General features: G+C 43.7%; 1 protein-coding gene across 6 annotated transcripts in view; it reads left to right on the top strand.

The window, feature by feature from the left end:
• Positions 1 to 22,788, top strand: part of RTTN (rotatin) — a 308,992-nt gene that overhangs the window by 263,895 nt on the left and 22,309 nt on the right. For all 6 annotated transcript variants that reach the window (XM_073678960.1, XM_073678959.1, XM_073678958.1 and 3 more), the window contains exons 39-43: positions 5,312 to 5,462; positions 9,651 to 9,788; positions 16,174 to 16,367; positions 16,812 to 16,917; positions 20,470 to 20,567. In XM_073678960.1, coding sequence (XP_073535061.1) covers positions 5,312 to 5,462; positions 9,651 to 9,788; positions 16,174 to 16,367; positions 16,812 to 16,917; positions 20,470 to 20,567 — 687 coding nt within the window. The remainder of the gene's footprint in view (positions 1 to 5,311; positions 5,463 to 9,650; positions 9,789 to 16,173; positions 16,368 to 16,811; positions 16,918 to 20,469; positions 20,568 to 22,788) is intronic.

Below are 22,788 nucleotides of genomic sequence, written 5' to 3' on the forward strand. Positions count from 1 at the left end.
ATCCCTACATTTACTGGTTCTGTCAGCCCCAGGGATTTCCCGTCCAGTTCCGCAGTACACACGTGATCCGTTACCTTCCCTTCACACGGCTCCACTTCCGTCTTCCCCTGTATGCCAGGGAATAAAGCACTCTTAGTACCTGTAGCGAGCCCTGAGTTCCAGACGTTGCAGGAATGTCCACAAGGGATCCCAGTAAGGTCTCCCACTGCCCTTGACCTTGGTTGATGAACTTCCCTATCTGACTGCCATGGGGAAGCAATCCCTTTTTACTGGGGCCTGCCCCTCCCTCTATGGGCTAGTCCCAAGCTTTAACGATGTCTGGCCCTACGTCTGTAGCTGACAGATATACTTTTACAAACATTATGCATTGCAATTGCATACAACAAACATATTAGACTTTGGTAAGCATTAGAAGTGTATCATACTCTATAGTCACTACCTTAAGTCCTAAAACCTAACTTATGTCTTACGCTATACTTTATACCTTACCATATCACAATACACACTAAAAACCGCAGGATATAGTTCACACTTCATATGACACAATATATATATACAAACGCATGACAATATTCACATAACACAAGACACATAAATTGGTGTCTTCAGCACTTAGTCCAGCACTTGTACACAGGTTGAAGTCCCCTTGTGGGACTACTAAATATTGTATAAAAAAAATTGTTTTAAAATATTTAAAAAAAAATCCAATTTTTTCTAAACAATAAGCAACAACATAGAAACACACAAACCTGAACGTGCCTGTAATGTCTGGTAGAGTTAAGCTATAAATTTATTTATCCTCCATGTTGAAAGATAAAAATAAACTAAATAACTGTGCTAGAATAGTAATTTTTGTACATCCTACAGCTCAGTTACCCAAAATGCTAGACCTGCACAGCTATGTAAATAGAAAATTAAGTGTTATGGCTCCTTGAATATAATGCAAAAAAAGATATTTTATTTTAGAAAGTGATTTTCTTATCTAAAAGTAGTAAAACGTGAAAGTTATGAATTGACCCAGAAGTCTTTCCTAAACTGGGTAATCGCTTAGATATATACAGTACAGACCAAAAGTTTGGACACACATTCTCATTTAAAGATTTTTCTGTATTTTCAGGACTATGAAAATTGTACATTCACACTGTAGGCATCAAAACTATGAACTAACACATGTGGAATTATATACTTAACAAAAAAGTGTAAAACAACTGAAAATATGTCTTATATTCTAGGTTCTTCAAAGTTGCCACCTTTTGCTTTGATGACTCCTTTGCACACTCTTGGCATTCTCTTGATGAGCTTCAAGAGGTAGTCACCGGAAATGGTTTTCACTTCACAGGTGTGCACTGTCAGGTTTAATAAGTGGGAATTCTTGCCTTATAAATGGGGTTGGGACCATCAGTTGTGTTGTGCAGAAGTCTGGTGGATACAGAGCTGATAGTCCTACTGAATAGACTGCTAGAATTTGTATTATGGCAAGAAAAAAGCAGCTAAGTAAAGAAAAACGAGTGGCCATCATTACTTTAAGAAATGAAGGTCAGTCAGTCCGAAAAATTGGGAAAACTTTGAAAGTGTCCCCAAGTGCAGTTGTAAACACCATCAAGCGCTACAAAGAAACTGGTTCACATGAGGACCGCCCCAGGAAAGGAAGACCAAGAGTCACCTCTGCTTCTGAGGATAAGTTTATCCGAGTCACCAGCCTCAGAAATCGCAGGTTAACAGCAGCTCAGATAAGAGACCAGGTCAATGCCACACAGAGTTCTAGCAGCAGACACATCTCTTCAACAACTGTTAAGAGGAGACTTTGTGCAGCAGGCCTTCATGGTAAAATAGCTGCTAGGAAACCACTGCTAACGACAGGCAACAAGCAGAAGAGACAAGTTTGGGCTAAAGAACACAAGGAATGGACATTAGACCAGTGGAAATCTGTGCTTTGGTCTGATGAGTCCAACTTTGAGATCTTTGGTTCCAACCACAGTGTCTTTGTGCGACGCAGAAAAGGTGAACGGATGGACTCTACATGCCTGGTTCCCACTGTGAAGCATGGAGGAGGAGGTGTGATGGTGTGGGGGTGCTTTGCTGGTGACACTGTTGGGGATTTATTCAAAATTGAAGGCATACTGAACCAGCATGGCTACCACAGCATCTTGCAGCGGCATGCTATTCCATCCGGTTTGCGTTTAGTTGGACCATCATTTATTTTTCAACAGGACAATGACCCCAAACACACCTCCAGGCTGTGTAAGGGCTATTTTACCAAGAAGGAGAGTGATGGGGTGCTACAGCAGATGACCTGGCCTCCACAGTCACCCGACCTGAACCCAATCGAGATGGTTTGGGGTGAGCTGGACCGCAGAGTGAAGGCTAAAGGGCCAACAAGTGCTAAGCATCTCTGGGAACTCCTTCAAGATTGTTGGAAGACCATTTCCGGTGACTACCTCTTCAAGCTCATCACGAGAATGTCAAGAGTGTGCAAAGCAGTCATCAAAGCAAAAGGTGGCTACTTTGAAGAACCTAGAATATAAGACATATTTTCAGTTGTTTCACACTTTTTTGTTAAGTATAGAATTCCACATGTGTTAATTCATAGTTTTGATGCCTTCAGTGTAAATGTACAATTTTCATAGTCATGAAAATACAGAAAAATCTTTAAATGAGAAGGTGTGTCCAAACTTTTGGTCTGTACTGTATTTCTCTGAACAAGCCTACCGTGGCTTCGCTGATTTCCCTTTGGGAGGCTCAATCAGTCCTGAGAGGCATTTTCATCCACGAATCTACCCGCAAAAAAAACCCCAAAAACCGGTTGGCCAATATAGCTGGGCTGGAGAGTAACATGTTGTTCCTTGATTGTCGGTTGAAAAACTCCCCCTCACACTACCGAGACCTCACCCACAGGCAGACAGCGCTAGATCTAGGTTTCCCAACCCCCGCCACACCCTCTCACTGCCCCCAACAATTCATGTTTTCAGGATTTCCTTAGTATTGCTCATGTGAGAGAACCTGTGTTCGTTTCTGATGCCTTGATAATAATTGAATCACTTGTGCAATACTAAGGAAATCCTGAAATCATGACGTGTGGGGGGCCTTGAGGACTGGAGTTTGGGAAACGCTGGTCTAAACCAACTTATTTCTTCTGAAATAGAAGAAGCTATCCTTCTACTCAAGTTAAACGAAAAAACAGGCCCCGATAGGTCCTCTGCCCTATACTGCAAAAATATGAGACTACTCTTGGCTCTCACCTCACTGGTTATTTTAACTTCTAAGAAATGGACGTACACCTGATACATTCGCCCTTATAGCCTCAATAACTATGATATCTAAGCCAAATTAAGTGCAAAAAAAAAAATAAAAACGGCACCATTCATAACTCTCACGACTTGTAAGGATAGCGGCACACACCTTGCGATTATACGGGAACTCTAGGTGCTTCACCAAATGCTAGATTTTCGTAAAACTTTAAAGACAGGAAAGGTGGTGGGGTTTGATCCTGTTGAAGCATCATTGTGTCCAAAACGGCCATCGTCTGTCTCTTGTACCTGCATTCTCTTGCATCCATTTTTTAAATGATTTTGCAATAAAAAAAGTTTTTATGGGACAGAGAGTGCCAGCTTTCCTCTCTTCGAAGTTCTAAGCCAAATTAAGACTAAACGTTGTGGTCAAACAATAGATCCATGTCCCTAATTAACATTGACCTTAAACTTCTAGATCTTAGCTAATCTTAGCTCAACTCCTCAACACGGGATTGAGTTGTTTGATACATAGAGATCAAGTCCGCTTTGTACTGCATACACAGATAATATACGCCGGGTCTCACATCTGCTACACCAGGAAGTCCGAGCTGCATCTGACCTCTGACTTACTCTTCTTGTTCAATCCGTACCAAGGCGGGGACAGTGACGCCGGTGCAGATTGGGCGCCAGGCGTCATTCTACGGCACCAGAGCTCCGGTACTGTGAGTGCTGACACCGCTGGAATGGCGCCAGCATGGGAGGTGAATGTAGGTTTTATTATTTTATCAGGGCCAAACATTTAGTTCAAGAAGGGGTTGTCACAGTAGTGGACAACCCCGTTAAGATATTTTCTATTATCATTACTGTTATTATTATTACACCTAATAGATATTGGGATAGGATGTTGGACATGGGAATATTCCTTTAAGGCCAAATTATGCCTGCTACTTAAAGAGATTGTCTGGTCAAAACTGATAAGTCTGCAGTCACACTGTGTGTTTGCGCTACAGGGATTCACCGGTTTCAGACCCGGGACCGGAGGGTATGTATGAATTATACATACTCCTGACCAGTGGGCGTGGCCTCACTTGCCATACAATTGTATTGAGTGAGGCCGCGCCCTCTAGTCGGATGCGCCCACTGGCCGTCTGTGTCACTAGACTGGGTGTGGTCTCAATCCATTCAAGTGTATGGAGCGAGGCGGAACCCACAGGCCGGGGGTATGTATAAATCATACATACCCTCTGGTCCCGGGTCTGAAACTGGCGAATCCCCTCAGCGCACAGTGCATGCACTGGGGGATTCATAAGTCTGCAGTCACACAGAGTGACTGCAGACTTATCGGTTTTGACCGGACAACCCCTTTAAGAAGATAGACATGCCTTTCTGGTCTGCAAATTGATTAAAGGTGTTGTGTTGGACTTTAAGATTGCACAGCGCAGCTCCGTTGCTTGAATAGTGGGCCCAGCCGATTGATTTTAGTAGATGGCGGATGTGCAGTACCCAGCCACGGCCACTATGCAGTAGACAGAGTTGTGCTGTGCAGCTCCATGACTGAGCAGTTCCGGCCGACAGGAACTGCTGATCGGAGGTGCCGGGTGTTGCACCCCTGCCAATCAGACTTTGGTGACCTATCCGAAGGATAGGCCATCAATATTAAAGTCCTGGACAACCCCTTTAATAAAAATCACATTTGAATTTTTTATGTAAATGAGGTTACAAGTGCACCAAGGGCGGCTGACATCCTTGCTACTGTACCAGTCTGCCACATTACTCCGCACTGCCACCACCTCCATGTGCTGCACTGATGTGTGTTTGGTGCTGCTGATCACAATGACACTGTGATGCAAAAGAGAAATCAGTCAGCAGCTAAAGATCCAACATCGATCTTCTCAGCGATACAAAATGTATTTGCGCCCATGATCTGATCTTTTATCATCCTAACCAGCACTGCAATCGTTTGTGTCCCTGAAGCTTCTGACAATCCATTAAAAAGCTGTTTATTTTTATTTTCTCTTTAATTTGTGTAGCAATTGTCATCATACCTGCTTTTTAACCTTCCAATTATTTCTGTTGTTTAGGTGCTTATTCTGCTTCAGTACCTCTCTGCATTGTCCAGATTTCTACAGTCATGTTTGCTGGTCAATGCTGCTTTGCTGACAGAAGACAAGATGTGCTCGTTATTGACCACTTTATTCTCCCTGTTATTTGTACAACACAAGAAGGCCTTCGGTACGTGTCACTTCATACAATTTGCAGTGTTCCTGTCTTTAAAAGAGAACAGACTTGTTAATTGGCAGTAATGTACATCGCTGTCCATACAGTCTTGTGTCATGGTGATCAGGGTACACGAGACGTCCATGGAGATGCCGATATTGATGAACACAAGTTCACCTTATGAAGAACTGTGTGAGACCAAATTTTCTGATACATAGGTTGCATACTGTTTGTGCTTGGTTTATTAACTCCTTATTAATACATTTACGATTTAATTTAGCTAAAGCTTGAATGAAAGCATACATTGTATAGTTGAAGCATTAAAGGGTAGTTCCAAATTGTGTTTACAGGCGTTGCCCCCACCTCCAATGCTGCGTCTTCATCAACACTTTTAACTAGTGTTGAGCGAATTTGTTTGCATTTCAAATTCGGGTTCGTGTTCGGGGTTCCGGCTTGTTCGCGCCAAAAAATCGTCTCCGCCCCCGAACATCCCTGATTTGCCACGCTGTCACGCTGATGTCATCTGACAGCGTGGCACATCAGGGAAGTTCGTGGGCGGAGGCGATTTTTTGGCGCGAACAAGCCGGAACCCCGAACACGAATTAGAAATGCAGAACAAATCCGCTCAACACTACCTTTCCCGACATGACTAATTTCTGTGTTTTCGTTTTTTCCTCTCCTTCTTCCAAGAGCCATAACTTTTTTTTATTCGTAAAACTTTTTTTTTTTTTTTTTTTACTTTTCACTGTATTTATTAGGGGATTTGATCACTTGTAGTATATGCAGCAATACTACAGTTTTGCTGCATATAGTAAAAGTCTGATTTGAAGCTCGGCCAAAGGCTGGGTGTCAATTGAGCTCTGTAATGAGAGGCACTGATGTCTTCAATAGACCCCCGGCTATCATAGCAATCCATCCATCCCCCACAATCGCGTCACAGGAGCAGCAATGGACACATGGGATGACACGCGCACTCATGCCAGCACACTGGTAATCCCGCTCTCATAGTTTCACAGGATTATTTGTTGAGCAGTTGTCAGACACAGTCGAGTTCTGCAGAGAGAGAGAGCTGAGGCGGTTTATGACCGCCTCTGCCTTCCTGATAGCTATATACAGAGCGCTGACCTAGTGCTGTGTATATGGTAAAAGGAAGCACTAACGGCACGTCCTCCTCCATACACCGTATTCTTGTGATCCCTGGGTCTAGTGAGAGAGCGGAAGCTGCTGGGTCCTAGGAGACCCGGTCAGCTTTGTTACGCCCCCTGGAGGAAAATGGGGATAATATACCAGCCATATCTACAGGGGAAATCAGAATTAATAAAAAAAACGATTTAAATGTTAAAATGCCCCTAAAGATCTATCTATATAATTGTCTTATCCCGTCTGTCTGTCCAGGAAATCCCGCGTCGCTGATTGGTCCGGCCGCGGCCAATCAGCGACGCGGCATTTCACAAAAAGATGGCGGCCGTTAGCGGCTGATCTGCCGCACGGAGGTGAGCGGCGATGCAGCCGGGAGATGAAGCCGGCTGCTCGCAGCATACGTCCCCCGACCGGAGGCGCCGCTGACCCCCATGCGGCTACTGTCGGGAGATCAGCGGCTACGGCCACTTATCTCCGGACGGTAAAAGTGACGCCCCTCCCCTCTCCTCCCCTCCTCTACTCTCTCCTCCCCTCCTCTCCTCCCCTCTCCTCCTGTCCCTCCCCCCGCTCGCTCCGGACACCGGCACCCGGCGCCATACTTACCCCTCCCCTCTCCTCCTCTCCCCTCTCCTCCTCTCCCCCCCCCCCACCCCCCTGCTCGCTCAGGACCCCGGCACCCGGCGCCATACTTACCCCTCCCCGTGCCTGCGCAGCAGCTCCTGTGTCTTCCGCTGCTGCTGTGTGACATGTCAGGTCAGAGAGCGCGGTGACATCTTTACACCGCGCTCTCTCCTGACCGGTCACAGCGCACAGCGGGAATATGCGGGCTACGCTGGAGTCCAGAGGAGCAGCTGACAAGTGAGGTGAGTATTGGATTTTTTTTATTTTTTTTTATTGTATGGGGCCATAGGGCATTAAATGGTGGGGTGGGGAAGTGTGACATCGTGGAGGGGCCATTATAAGGGAAGGGGGATGTGACATCCTCCATGGGGCACTATGGGGGGGATGTGACATCCTGCATGGGGTATTATATAGGGGGGATGTGACATCCTGCATGGGGCATTATAAGGGAGGGGGGGATGTCGCATCCTGCATGGGGCACTATGGGGGGGATGTGACATCCTGCATGGGGTATTATAAGGGAGGGGGGGATGTCACATCCAGCATGGGGCACTATGGGGGGATGTGACATCCTGCATGGGGTATTATATAGGGGGATGTGACATTCTGCATGGGGCATTATAAGGGAGGGGGGGATGTCACATCCTGCATGGGGCACTATGGGGGGATGTGACATCCTGCATGGGGTATTATATAGGGGGATGTGACATTCTGCATGGGGCATTATAAGGGAGGGGGGGATGTCACATCCTGAATGGGGCACTATGGGGGGGATGTGACATCCTGCATGGGGTATTATAAGGGAGGGGGGGGATGTCACATCCAGCATGGGGCATTATAACGGACGGGGGATGTGACATCCTGCATGGCGCATTATATGGGGGGGGGGGGGGGGGAGTCACATCCTGCATGGGGCATATTCTAGAATACCCGATGCGTTAGAATCGGGCAACCATCTATTCAATTATAATGAGGTATCTTTGGCACAGCAGCCAATCAGATTTTAGCTTTCCATTTTCTTGATTAGGTTTTCTAATTAAATAAGTGATTTGATTGGCTGCTTGATGACATTTTGGATGATTTTTATGCATTTTTAATAATGAAGTCCATGTTATGGTTCAGGCAGTAGGTTACAGTGCCGGAGATGAAGAAAGTACAGTCAGTATGAATGACTACACAGCGTATATAACTGCTATGAGATATAAAATATTGGAGAACCATGTGTTTCTGTTAGATTTATATTAACTGAATTTTTTTAATCTTGCCCATCCCTTATTGCTGCATTTTACTGTATTCTGCCTATTACAATACTAATACAATATCTTCCAGCTTCAAATGTAATTGTAATTTAAGCCCTTCAGTAATGCACCATTAAGCCGTCCTACAATTGTACTTGCTCTACAATTTTATTCAAATTGCCAAGTTTGTTTTCCTCACTCTACTAAATACGGTCGAACAAAAAAAATTACTGGTAAATCAGCAATGTACAGCGAATGGAATCATTGAGGTAATGGATTTTAAAATATAAAACCTACGTGTTAGAAATTTGTGGAGCTTTACCCTCCAGATGTTGCAGAGTGAAGCGTGTTCACTAGGGTTCTCCTGTCCTCTTTCCTCTCTTCTGACTTCACCACGCTTATTTTTCACGATCCTTCTGAAGGTGACAATTATTTGTTTCTATTGAAATGTCCCTAAAAAGTGGCATCGCTGGTGGCTCATCTATGCTCCACTAGGAGTTGTGTCAGTGTCAAAATGACCCTGATTCAGTTGGTTCTCCTGATGGAGCAGGCAGCCACAGGCTCCCTGCCCCACCGCTCTCCATCCTGAAGGCTAAAGACCAGATTGTTCTAGGTCTATGCTACATTAGAGTCCCAATACAGGCAGTTAATAGTAGTCAATGCATTGTAGTACTGGAAAGGAGAGTATTAAATTTATGTTTTGCGGTGGGTGGCACAAAGTTGGCATTATTACTTTTGGAGTGGACAATCAAGACATCATTACTTTTTTAGGGGACACTAAGGGAACATTATTTGTTTTAGGTGGGCACTTTAGGGACACTAGTTTACTGGGATAGAGGGCACAATACTTGCCATCACTGGGTGCTGGTAACCCACGCTGCACCACTGGACCCTTCTTATATTGCTCACTAGTAAACATCTGTTAATGGTGGTCTTTGTTCATGGCAACATACTCCGCCCCTCATCTATGTACTGTATGTATACCGTCTCCGTCCTGGGCAGTTTGGGCTGTATAATGGAAAACATCTCAATTCCTAAACTTCGTCTTTTGCAGCCAGCACATCAAACAAGTGGTAAAAGCCTTTTATGTCCGGACTTTTATGCAGCTCTTCACTTTTAACATTTTCCCAAATGTTTTCTGATGTGGTCAGTGCAGATATTAATCTTCTTTTAAGATATATTCATATGTGCATTACTATTTCAGATATCGAGCTAAAAGCTGCAATTTATCAGTCATGGACAGACATATTTTTATTTTTAACCACCTTGCTAAGAAAAAATGGACCAGGTGTTATCTCTCCCATAACAGCTGCATTGTCAAAGTGTGGGATTGCATTCTTTGGTAAGAATCATATTTTTTAATGTACATTGTTTTCAGTATTGTATTATTAACTTTTGTTTCCATTAGGTAATAAATTCCATGTGATTACTAAGTATCCATCCACCTACTGAACACAATATAATTTTCAGATCTAATATTCTGTGCTGGTTAATATTCTGTCTTGTACTTTTATATCGTTTACATTTATCTTTTTTATATGCAAAGCTCCGAATTGTCTGCATTCACATACGGATCCATTTATTACAGATATATTTCCATTATTACTATAGAAAACTGTATTGATGATGTGCAGGTAGTCCCCAACTTATGTACCATCCCTCGTTACGAGTGTCTGAAGTTCAACAAAAGAAACCACTAATATACTCCCATCCGGCTGCCGTCCAGTCCTCTTCTTTATGCTGTCTCATGCCGCATCTCCGGCCTCTGCACTATAGACCAGGACCCCCGTCCGTGTCTAGACCGGATCTTTCTGCACATCATACTGTCACATCATCATCACCACCTTATGACGCACAGTAAGCTCTGGCCTAGACACAGCGAGACGTCCTGGCCAACAGGAAAAGAAGGGCATCGGATGGCGATGTGTGTATTGGTTAAAAAATATATATAAAATACTCGCCTCTCTGGCTGCCCCACTGCCTGCCATCCAGACCTTTTCTTTCCACCATTGTGTGCTATTTCTCCAAGACTTACAACCGCATCTACAGCCTAGAGGTCACTGCACGTTATACGGTCGCAACGTTTATTTCCATGACCTTAAGACAAGCAATAACCTCCAACACGTGGACACAGCTATAAGTCCTGGCCTGTAGTGAAGAGGCTTTAGATGCAGTGCGCCTGAAAGCGGGGACAAAATAACCGGGTGGCGGGCATCGAGCAGAGGGATGGCCAGAGTGGTCAACGGTGAGATAACTGAGATTTTTTTTTTCTTCCCCAGCCCTGTTCCAATTTGCATACATATTTTAGGTTACTATCAGAGCTACAGAACTTAAGCCCCCGTCACACTGAGCCAGATCGCTGCTGAGTCACAAGTTTTGTGACGCAACAGCGACCTCAGTAGCTATCTTGCTACGTTTGGCACTTAGCAGCGACCAGGCCCCTGCTGTAAGATCGCTGGTTGTGTCGGAATGATCTGGACATTTCTTTGATCGTTGAGGTCCCGCTGGGTAGCATGCATCGGTGTGTTTGACACCTTACCAACGACCTTGTTGACGACTCAGACACAGAAACACATAGGCGTGCATTTGCGTTGCATCGTTATACAGCTCGTTAGGGGTCGCTGCATCGCTGCTGCGTCGTTGGGAAGATCTGACTGTTTGACATCTCAACAGCGACCACATAGCGACGCAGCAACGATCCGTGACAGGTCATATCGTTGTCTGGATCGCTGTAGCGTCGCTTAGTGTGACGGGGCCTTTACAGGTGCATCTCACTAAATTAAAATATCATCAAAAAGTTAATTTATTTCAGCTCTTCAATACAAAAAGTGAAACTCATATATTATATAGTCATTACAAACAGAGTGATCTATTTCAAGGGTTTATTTCTGTTAATGTTGATGATTATGGCTTACAGCCAATGAAAACACAAAAGTCATTATCTCATTAAATTAGAATACTTTATAACAACAGTTTGAAAAATGTTTTTAAATTTCAAAATGTTGGCCTACTGAAATGTATGTTCAGTAAATGCACTCAATACTTGGTTGGGGCTCCTTTTGCATCAATTACTGCATCAATGTGGCGTGGCATAGAGGCGATCAGCCTGTGGCACTGCTGAGGTGTTATGGAAGCCCAGATTGCTTTGATAGCAGCCTTCAGCTCCTCTGCATTGCTGGGTTTGGTGTCTCTCATCTTCCTCTTGACAATACCCCATTATGAGGTTAAGGTCAGGCGAGTTTGCTGGCCAATCAAGCACAGTGATACTGTTGTTTTTAAACCAGGTATTGCTACTGTTGGCAGTGTGGACAGGTGCCAAGTCCTGCTGGAGAATGAAATTTCCATCTCCAAAAAGCTTGTCGGTAGAGGGAAGCATGAAGTGCTCTAAAATTTCCTGGTAGATGGCTGCGCTGACTTTGGTCTTGAAAAAACACAGTGGACCTACACCAGCAGATGACATGGCTCCCCAAACCATCACTGATTGTGGAAACTTCACACTAGACCTCAAGCAGCTTGGATTGTGTGCCTCTCCACTCTTCCTCCAGACTCTGGGACTTTGATTTCCAAATAAATTGGAACTCTGGGACCTTGTGGAGTGTGTCAATGACTGCCTTCTGGACATCTGTCAAGTCAGCAGTCTTCCCCATGATTGTGGAGCCTACTGAAACAGACTAAGGGACCTTTCTAAACGCTTAGGAAGCCTTTGCAGGTGTTTTTTGTTAATTATTTTAATTTACTGAAATAATGACTTGTGTGTTTTCATTGGCTGTAAGCCATAATCATCAACATTAACAGAAATAAACACTTGAAATAGATCACTCTGTTTGTAATGTCTCTATATAATATGAGTTTCACTTTTTGTATTGAAGAGCTGAAATAAATTAACTTTTTGATGATTTTCTAATTTAGTGAGATGCACCTGTATCTATTTATAATACAGAGACTGCTTATACTTTTTAAAATGTTGATGTATAAAATCGGATGCCACAAGGATGTAAAAATCGAATACCTGGATGACATTATGAATGATATGATTTTTTATACACTCGTTTTAACTTGATCATTGACAGGCTAAGTGATAAATGTATAATTGCTGGTCACTAGAACGAGGATCCCAGGCCTCCGTTCCTCCGCTGCACAACTGTAGTGATTAGCAGCTAGGATGGAACGCCAGTCACGCACGCAGCCTGCTGCTAGAGATAGCGGAGCCAGGCTCTCTGCGGGTTTTGTCCTGTAGACATTGAATAGAGCAGCATGGTGGGTGCTCAAACCCCGCTTAGTTCAATCCCCTTCTCCGTGTGGTCTTCTGTTGAAAAGGAAGCTTGAGTTCATTACTCCCCTTCTAATGATCGGTGGAGGTCCCACCTGTCGATCATGTATGATAATTAGTGTTGAGCGATACCTTCCGATATCAGGAAATATCGGATCGGATTGGATCGGGCCGATACTCAAAAAGTATCGGATATCGCCGATTCCGATACCGGAAACCAATGCAAGTCAATGGGACACAAATATCGGAATGAAAATAAACCCTTTCTTTCCTTGTAGGTTAATTCTACATGAAGGAAAACAACTAACAATAATGTAGAATGTATTGGGGGAGGTGGTTTCCCAAATCGATGGAAACAGTGCTCACAGTAAAACATGAAAAGCCGGCAATTCATCAGCGGCATACACCGGTACCCGACAATTTAGAACAGAAAGAATAGAGCTTCACATATAGATTAGATAGATAGAAACATGTCAGCCACATATATAAGAAGTACAGGGACAGTGTTGCTTACTGTACTTGTCATTTAGTGTAAAGGATTTATTTAAAAAAATAGTAGTGTTTTCGTGCACAGTCTCTTTAAAAAAGCCGGCCGGCAATTCAGCAGAGGTACCCGACAATTTTGAACAGAAAGATAGAGCATCACACATAGATTAGATAGAAACATGTCAGTCACATATATAAGAAGTACAGTGACAGTGTTGCTTACTTTACTTGTCATTTAGTGTTAAAATAAAGGATTTATTAAAAAAAAAATTGACGTGGGGTTCCCCGTAATTTTAGTCTCTAGCGGAGGTTAAGCAGACGGCTGGGGCAGATGTTTGAAGCCTGGGAAGGGGCTAATTCCCACGGAGCTTCCCAGGCTACTAATATCAGCTGAATACCTAGCCTTTACTAGCTATTAAAATGGGAGACCCCCCAAAAAAATGACTTGCAGTCCCCCCAATTTTAATAGCTAGCAAAGGCTAGGCAGACAGCTGGGGGCTGATATTAATAGCCCAGGAAGGGTGCCTTGAATATTGGCCCCCTCCCAGGCTAGAAACACCAGCCGTCAGCCGCCCCAGAAATGGCGCATCCATAGGATGCGCCAATTCTGGCACTTAGCCTCGCTCTTCCCACTGCCCTGTAGCGGTGGCAGTGGGGTAATAGGGCTGGAGTTGATGTCAGCTTATAATGCCAGCTGACATCAAGCCCAGGTTAGTAATGGAGAGGCGTCTATAAGACACCCCCATTACTAACCCCATAGTCAAAGTTAAAAAAAAAAACACAAACACCCAGAATAAAGTTCTTTAATTGAAATAAGCACACAATTCTTTATTGTTCTAAATTAAACCATACTTACCATCACGCCCATTCCAGCTGAAGCCAACGATCTCCTGCAATAAAAGAAAAATAATAAAGCAACATCATCCTTACCTATCCATGGTTCCCAGGACAGCTCCAGCTCTGCTAAATCGAGATGACAGGCTGGACCGCAGAAGAAAGCTGCCATCCAGCCTGTCATCCCGCAGACACTGAGAAGCGCAGGCATGCTTGCGCTCCTCAGTGTCTCGCTGTGACGGCATCCAGATGAGCCGAGGTCATGTCCAATGAACTCGGCTCACCTCATGCACGTCACTGACAGCGTGGGAAAATTCTCCTGCACTCAGCGCTTCAGCGTGAGAATTTTCCCACGCTGTCAGTGACGTACATGAGGTGAGTTCATGTCCAATGAACTCAGCTCACCTCATATACGTCACTGACAGCGTGGGAAAATTCTCCTGCATTCAGCGCTTCAGCGTGAGAATTTTCCCACGCTGTCAGTGACGTGCATGAGGTGAGCTCATGTCCAATGAACTCAGCTCACCTCATGTACGTCACTGACAGCGTGGGAGAACTCTCACGCTGAAGCGCTGAGTGCAGGAGAATTTTCCCACGCTGTCAGTGACGTGCATGAGGTGAGCCGAGTTCATTGGACATGAACTCGGCTCATCTGGATGCCGTCACAGCGAGACACTGAGGAGCGCAAGCATGCCTGCGCTGCTCAGTGTCTGCGGGATGACAGGCTGGATGGCAGCTTTCTGCTGCTATCCAGCCTGTCATCTCGATGTAGCAGAGCTGAAGCTGTCGTGGGAACCATGGAAAGGTAAGGATGATGTTGCTTTATTATTTTACTTTTATTGCAGGAGATCGTTGGCTTCAGCTGGAATGGGCGTGATGGTAAGTATGGTTTAATTTAGAACAATAAAGAATTGTGTCTTTATTTCAATTAAAGGACTTTATTCTGGGTGTTGTGTTTTTTTTTTTAACTTTGACTATGGGGTTAGTAATGGGGGTGTCTTATAGACGCCTCTCCATTACTAACCTGGGCTTGATGTCAGCTGGCATTATAAGCTGACATCAACCCCAACCCTATTACCCCACTGCCACCGCTACAGGGCAGTGGGAAGAGCGAGGCTAAGTGCCAGAATTGGCGCATCCTATGGATGCGCCATTTCTGGGGCGGCTGACGGCTGGTGTTTCTAGCCAGGGAGGGGGCCAATATTCATGGCACCCTTCCTGAGCTATTAATATCAGCCCTCAGCTGTCTGCCTAGCCTTTGCTAGCTATTAAAATAGGGGGGACCCCACGTCATTTTTTTGGGGGTCCCCCAGTTTAATAGCTAGTAAAGGCTAGGTATTCAGCTGGGGGCTGATATTAGTAGTATGGGAAGCTCTGTGGGTATTACCCCCTTCCCAGGCTTCAAACATCTGCCCCAGCCGTCTGCTTAACCTCCGCTAGAGACTAAAATTACGGGGAACCCCACGCCAATTTTTTTTTTTTTAAATAAATCCTTTACACTAAATGACAAGTACAGTAATCAACACTGTCACTGTACTTCTTATATATGTGACTGACATGTTTCTATCTATCTAATCTATGTGTGATACTCTATTCTAAATTGTCGGGTACCGCTGCTGAATTGCCGGCCGGCTTTTTTAAAGAGACGGTGCTTGAAAACACTATTGTTTTTTTTAATAAATCCTTTACACTAAATGACAAGTACAGTAAGCTGAGCACTGCCATCCAGCTTGTCATCCTTCAGAGACACTGCAGAGCGCAGGCATTATGGGAACTTCCGATTCCGGTATTCGATATTGTAAAAGTATCGGAACTCAGCATCGGAACTCCGATACCGTGAATATCGGTCGATACCCGATATTTCAGTATCGGAATGCTCAACACTAATGATAATGGATTTTTTATTCAGTAACCTCTTTGTTGTAAAACCTTTCTTGCATTTGGCCACCATTAGTGAAAGCATTGGAGCCAATTACATATACCTCTATTATCAGTATTCTCTGCAGTATACTACAAACCTCCTGTGTGATGCCTGTGGATTTTCTATGTTATATATATATATATATATATATATATATATATATATATATATATATATATATATATATATATATATATATATATATTGTTCCTCTAGACACAATTTCTGAATGCTTAGCGTTATCCGAAAAGCACCTGCATCTGTGCGTGGCCAGCTTGCAATTTCTATCAGTTCTTCTAGCAGAAGAAGGAAATCGACAGCCGGAGTCGCACGAGTCTAACACAACACTCACTTCATTATTGGATGGAAATCTCAGGATGGGAAGTAGCCTGTGCAAAATCATTTTACAGGTGAGTGCTTAGTGTATTAATATTACCTCCTTGCGTACATTTATAAGGCAATAACTACAATCTCACATCTCTCATTGCACTATGGCATATGACACTGGTATCCTGGTGTATATTGGATTTTGCACCGTCTTGCATAAGTGACAGCCAAGCAGGTGGTCTTACAAGGGGAAATCATGTTCTTTAGGCTGTGGGAGAATTCTTTGCCATATGTTGGCAGCGAGTTTCATCCGCTTCCCAGTGAGGGATCTGTGGTCCCAGACATGGGGGATAGTCATATTTTCTGGCTCTGGTCACTAAGCATTTCCAGTTGTAACTGTTTGACTGCAATCCAAGATGAATTTTTGGAGTTCTTGTAACCAGTTTATAAATGTTTACATGTAGGGTTCTATAACGATGTAACTTCTTGTATATTTTCTTAATGCAACACCTCGATATTTGATGTAGATGTATGAAGGGAAATCAGCAGAGGACCCGGTCAGACAGATCTGTGGGAATAGTTTAATTCTGCTGTTGGCCGTCAGCAGGAGCGCCCAGGCGTACAGTCTACAAGGTGAGCTTTTACAAGTTCTTTTGGATACTGCACAATGGATTCTATTAGACAAGTCTCTAAACTCACATGGTTTACTTCTGGCTCCAGCTGGGGCGCACCACTAAGGCACCTAAAAAAGACATGTGTTGTACTACAATGAAGCCTTTAAAAGAAGCAATTCCTAGAATTAGTTCTTATGACGTCCATATGTATAAACTACTTATGCAAAGCCATATGTGATGCCATATGTAGAAAGTACTTATGCAAAGTGAAGACACAGGGCGTAGGACATCATGCTGTTCAGAAAAAAGAACAAAGCTTCATATTGTAGCAGAGCAGTTCTCAGAATATGTCCAGTATTGTAATTAGACAATGTAATGTATGTTTTATGTGGTTAAAAAATAATAACACAAATTATGGGCTCCGTTTCCTCAAATTGTGACATTTCTTAGAACAAAAAGCCAATTGAAAGCCTGTCATCCCTTAAATCAGGGGTCTCAAAATCAAATACACAGTGGGCCAAAATTAAAAGCTTGGACAAAGTCACGGGCCAACCTTGATATTTATTAAAAAAAAATGTCTACCATTGAAGGTTTTCCTTATCAAATATAACGATGAGTCTTTTATATGGAAACAAACTTAAAGGGGTTGTCCCACAAATATTTAAATTAATTGGTCTTCGTATATTGGAATAATTTAATATGTAAGAGCAGTAAAAAGCATATGACCCAATGGCCTAATTTAAATAAGTAATAACAAACGATAAAAAAAAACTTGACTAATGCAGAAAATAAATTATGATGCAAACAAAAGTGCCCCCACAATGAATTCTTCCACATTCACGGTATGATGACCCTACTGTACTCCCCCCACTCAACCCCCCTCCACAAAGTATGTTGATCCATCCCATCACAGTATGATTCCCCAACTGTAATCCACACACAGCCCTCCACACAGTATAAAGGACCCCACAGTCCTCCATACAGTATAATGGGCCCACATAGTCCTCCATACAGTATAATGGGCCCACATAGTCCTCCATACAGTATAATGGGCCCACATAGTCCTCCATACAGTATAATGGGCCCACTTAGTGCTTCATACAGAATAATGGCCCCACCTACTCCTCCAAACAGAATAATGGCCCCACATAGTCCTCCTTACAGAATAATGGCCCCACAAAGCCCTCCATACACAATAATGGTCCCACATAGCCCGCCATACAGAAAAATGGTCCCACCTACTCCTCCATACAGTATAATGGGCCCACATAGTGCTCTATGAATAATAATGGCCCCACATAGTCCTCCATACAGTATAATAAGCCCCACATAGTCCTCCATACAGTATAATAAGCCCCACATGGTCCTGCATACAGTATAATGGCCCCACATAGTCCTCCATACAGTATAATGGGCCCACCTACTCCTACATACAGTATAATGGGCCCCACATAATCCTCCATACGGAATAATGGGCCCCACATAGTCCTCCATACAGAATAATGGGCCCCACATAGTCCTCCATACAGAATAATGGGCCCCACATAGTCCTCCATACAGAATAATGGGCCCCACATAGCCCTCCATACAGTATAATGGCTCCACATAGCCCTCCATACAGAATAATGGCCCCATATAGCCCTCCATACAGAATAATGGCCCCACATTGTCCTCCATACAGAATAATGGACCCCACATAGTCCTCCATACAGAATAATGGACCCCACATTGTCCTCCATACAGAATAATGGGCCCCACATTGTCCTCCATACAGTATAATGGGCCCCACATAGTCCTCCATATGGAATAATGGGCCCCACATAGTCCTCCATACAGAATAATGGGCCCCACATAGTCCTCCATACGGTATAATGGGCCCCACATAGTCCTCCATACGGAATAATGGGCCCCACATAGTCCTCCATACGGAATAATGGGCCCCACATAGTCCTCCATACAGAATAATGGGCCCCACATAGTCCTCCGTACAGTATAATGGCTCCACATAGCCCTCCATACAGAATAATGGCCCCACATTGTCCTCCATACAGAATAATGGACACCACATAGTCCTCCATACGGAATAATGGGCCCCACATAGTCCTCCGTACAGAATAATGGGCCCCACATAGCCCTCCGTACAGTATAATGGCTCCACATAGCCCTCCATACAGAATAATGGCCCCACATTGTCCTCCATACAGAATAATGGGCCCCACATAGTCCTCCATACGGAATAATGGGCCCCACATAGTCCTCCGTACAGAATAATGGGCCCCACATAGCCCTCCGTACAGTATAATGGCTCCACATAGCCCTCCATACAGAATAATGGCCCCACATTGTCCTCCATACAGAATAATGGACACCACATAGTCCTCCATACAGAATAATGGACCCCACATAGTCCTCCATACAGAATAATGGGCCCCACATAGTCCTCCATACAGAATAATGGGCCTCACATAGTCCTTCATACAGAATAATGGGCCTCACATAGTCCTCCATACAGAATAATGGGCCCCACATAGTCCTCCATACAGAATAATGGGCCCCACATAGTCCTCCATACAGAATAATGGGCCCCACATAGTCCTCCATACAGAATAATGGGCCCCACATAGTCCTCCATACAGAATAATGGGCCCCACATAGCCCTCCATACAGTATAATGGCTCCACATAGCCCTCCATACAGAATAATGGCCCCACATAGCCCTCCATACAGAATAATGGCCCCACATAGCCCTCCATACAGAATAATGGCCCCACATTGTCCTCCATACAGAATAATGGACCCCACATAGTCCTCCATACAGAATAATGGGCCCCACATAGTCCTCTATACAGAATAATGGGCCCCACATAGTCCTCCATACAGAATAATGGGCCCCACATAGTCCTCCATACAGAATAATGGGCCCCACATAGTCCTCCATACAGAATAATGGGCCCCACATAGTCCTCCATACAGAATAATGGGCCCCACATAGTCCTCCATACAGAATAATGGGCCCCACATAGTCCTCCATACAGAATAATGGGCCCCACATAGTCCTCCATACAGAATAATGGGCCCCACATAGTCCTCCATACAGAATAATGGGCCCCACATAGCCCTCCATACAGTATAATGGGCCCCACATTGTCCTCCATACAGAATAATGGCCCCCACATTGTCCTCCATCCAGAATAATGGCCCCCACATTGTTCTCCATCCAGAATAATGGCCCCCACATTGTCCTCCATACAGAATAATGGACCCCACATTGTCCTCCATACAGAATAATGGACCCCACATAGTCCTCCATACAGAATAATGGACCCCACATAGTCCTCCATACAGAATAATGGGCCCACATAGTCCTCCATATAGTATAATGGGCCATCTGGCATCGCGGGCCAAATATACTTACCCTGCAGTCCAGATTTGTCCCTCGGGCCAGAGTTTTGACATGTGTGCGTTAAATGAAAAGGAGACCTGGCTTTCTTTTTGAGAAAGAAGTTGTGCAAGGCAGCTCTATGAGGGTTTTATGGAATTGTGTTTTTTATTATGTTGTTTGTACTTGAAGCTCATCTTCTGAATACCTGCATGGAGAGGATGAAGCATGTTCATGCCCAGCTGACTCTGGAGTCACTAAAACCAGCAAAATCTTCACAGAAAAAAAAGGTATTGACAGAGTGATCATATCAAGTGATCAGTGTTGTTGATTTGTGTCTTCAAAAGGGTTCAGTAATTAAAAGGCTGAAGAGGTTTATTCTGTATCAGAATACAGAGGTGTCGAGTCACTCCCCTATGTGCAGATGTCCCCGTTCTAGTGGAAACTTCCAGACTCTCTTATATCTCGTCTTTCTGATCTATGTTCCCCTTTAATGAAATGCTTCCATTAAACTTTTTGTTGGCTAAACCTGTATAAATGTATATGTAGTGTAGGTGCATTAATATACTCACCAGTCGCCCCCAGTTTCCAGCGCTGCTCCAGTCCTCTTCTCAGTCACTGCTTTTCCGCCTGGCCAGATCATACTACGCTCTGTGTGAGCTGGAAGTCACTGTTACATTGTAAGTCTATGGGGGTCAGGATGAGGCTCCATAAAAGCGACTTCTGGGTCACACATAGACCTAGTGTGGTCTGGCAAGTTACAATAGTAGTCACATGAGTGAGAAGAGGATCGGAGCAGCGCTGGAAACCAAGGAATATGGCAATCAGTAAGTATATTTATGCACTTACACTACATTACGTATACATACAATAGGTTTAGTCGATAGAAAGTTTCATGGGAGTGCGTCTTTAAATACCATGACATTGTGTGTAAGTAAATTTCTCTGCATAGATTTTGCATTCAGCAGCTGGTCTTTTGTATGTGTAGGACTATAAAATCATATACAAAATACTCTTGTGCATTTTTGTGCATGCATTTTCTTAGCACTAATAGACACGCTTCCTGAGGAAGGAAGTAACTAAAGGAAGTAAGCATATTCAAGATTGAGAGTGGGTAACCTGTGAAGCCGGACCCCTTATCTCTAATGACTGAATAACTGGTTTAGATGTTCCATCTTTTTATCTTCTCTTGTGCAGTTCATAAATAATGTGGTTACTTTCTATACATGTGTGTCCACTACTTGATCATTTTTTATCAAATAGTAAAAATGACTTGAAAATGAAGAAATTGCATGAAATAGATGTTTGTTATTTTGTTTTTTTTTAATTTGCCCCTTATATTGGTTTATGGAGAAGCCACATAACAGCCATTATTACAGTTTCATCAGGACTTGTCACTAAACATTCTCCTTGAATGCCAAATGTGCCTGGTCTTCCTTCACTTTTTACTGAAAAATATTTGCCATTCTTAAAGGGGTTGTCTTGCTATTCTTAAAGGGGTTGTCTTGTCGTAATATATTAATGATTTATCAGATCAGTGGGGGTGTGACACCTGCAGACTTACCAATTAGCTATTACAAGTTCCATAGTGATGCTGCACTGTACAGCCACATTCATTGTGTAGTGTCGAATCCAGGTACTACAAAACCTACATAGTTACATACAGTAGGTTGAATCAAGACCTAGGTCCATCAAGTTCAACCCTTCTCCCCAAATTGTACATTTTGTCACTAATTTAACTATAACCCACAATGTTATGTGTATTAGGGAAATCATCCAGCCCTTTTTAATACTGATATCGTGTCGGGCATTCCACAGTCTGACTGCTCTGACTGTAAAGAACCCTTTCCTGTTTAGCTTCTGGAATCACCTTTCTTCTACCCGTAATGACTGTCCCACGGTCGTTAGTATGGTGTTTGGAAGGAATAAGTCATGTTTCAGTCCTTTGTATTGACCACACATATATTTATATGCAGTGCCTATTCAGTACAATAGGCACTTATCAGAAGTACTAGACTAATTTTGACGACCTTTACTATTCATAGTAAACGTGTAGGGTTAGCTCGCAGCACTCTTAAAAAGGACAAAAGAGCAGATCAGGGCATTCTCCCATATAGAGATGCAAGGTCCAAAATCCAAGGAACTCACTTGGATAGAACATGCACAGAAAAATAGTAGACAGCATCCAGCTCTTTATTCTTCCATACACTGGATGCAACGTTTTGACCTATCACAGGTCTTTTTCAAGCATTTTGTATGTGGCAGAATAAAGATGTTTTGAGCTTCACCACCTGCTGGACGCTGTCTACTATTTTCCTGTTCTATTGATAGGTCATCAGTCTAATTGGACAAAACCTTTAAATGTAAGGTGATACATGCTGCGTTGACCGAAGGCAGTATGTATCCGCCACTGGCTGTAGTATTCCAACGGTGTATGTTTGTGGCGTTTCAAAGAAAACCATATTTTTATTAGCCTTGATATTGACTAGTCCTACAGGCGGGTGCCTGGCA

This window comes from Phyllobates terribilis, unplaced genomic scaffold (assembly GCF_046119375.1).
Source record: "Phyllobates terribilis strain yellow unplaced genomic scaffold, ASM4611937v1 Scaffold_4__5_contigs__length_816908805, whole genome shotgun sequence".
Classification (NCBI taxonomy): Eukaryota; Metazoa; Chordata; class Amphibia; order Anura; family Dendrobatidae; genus Phyllobates; species Phyllobates terribilis.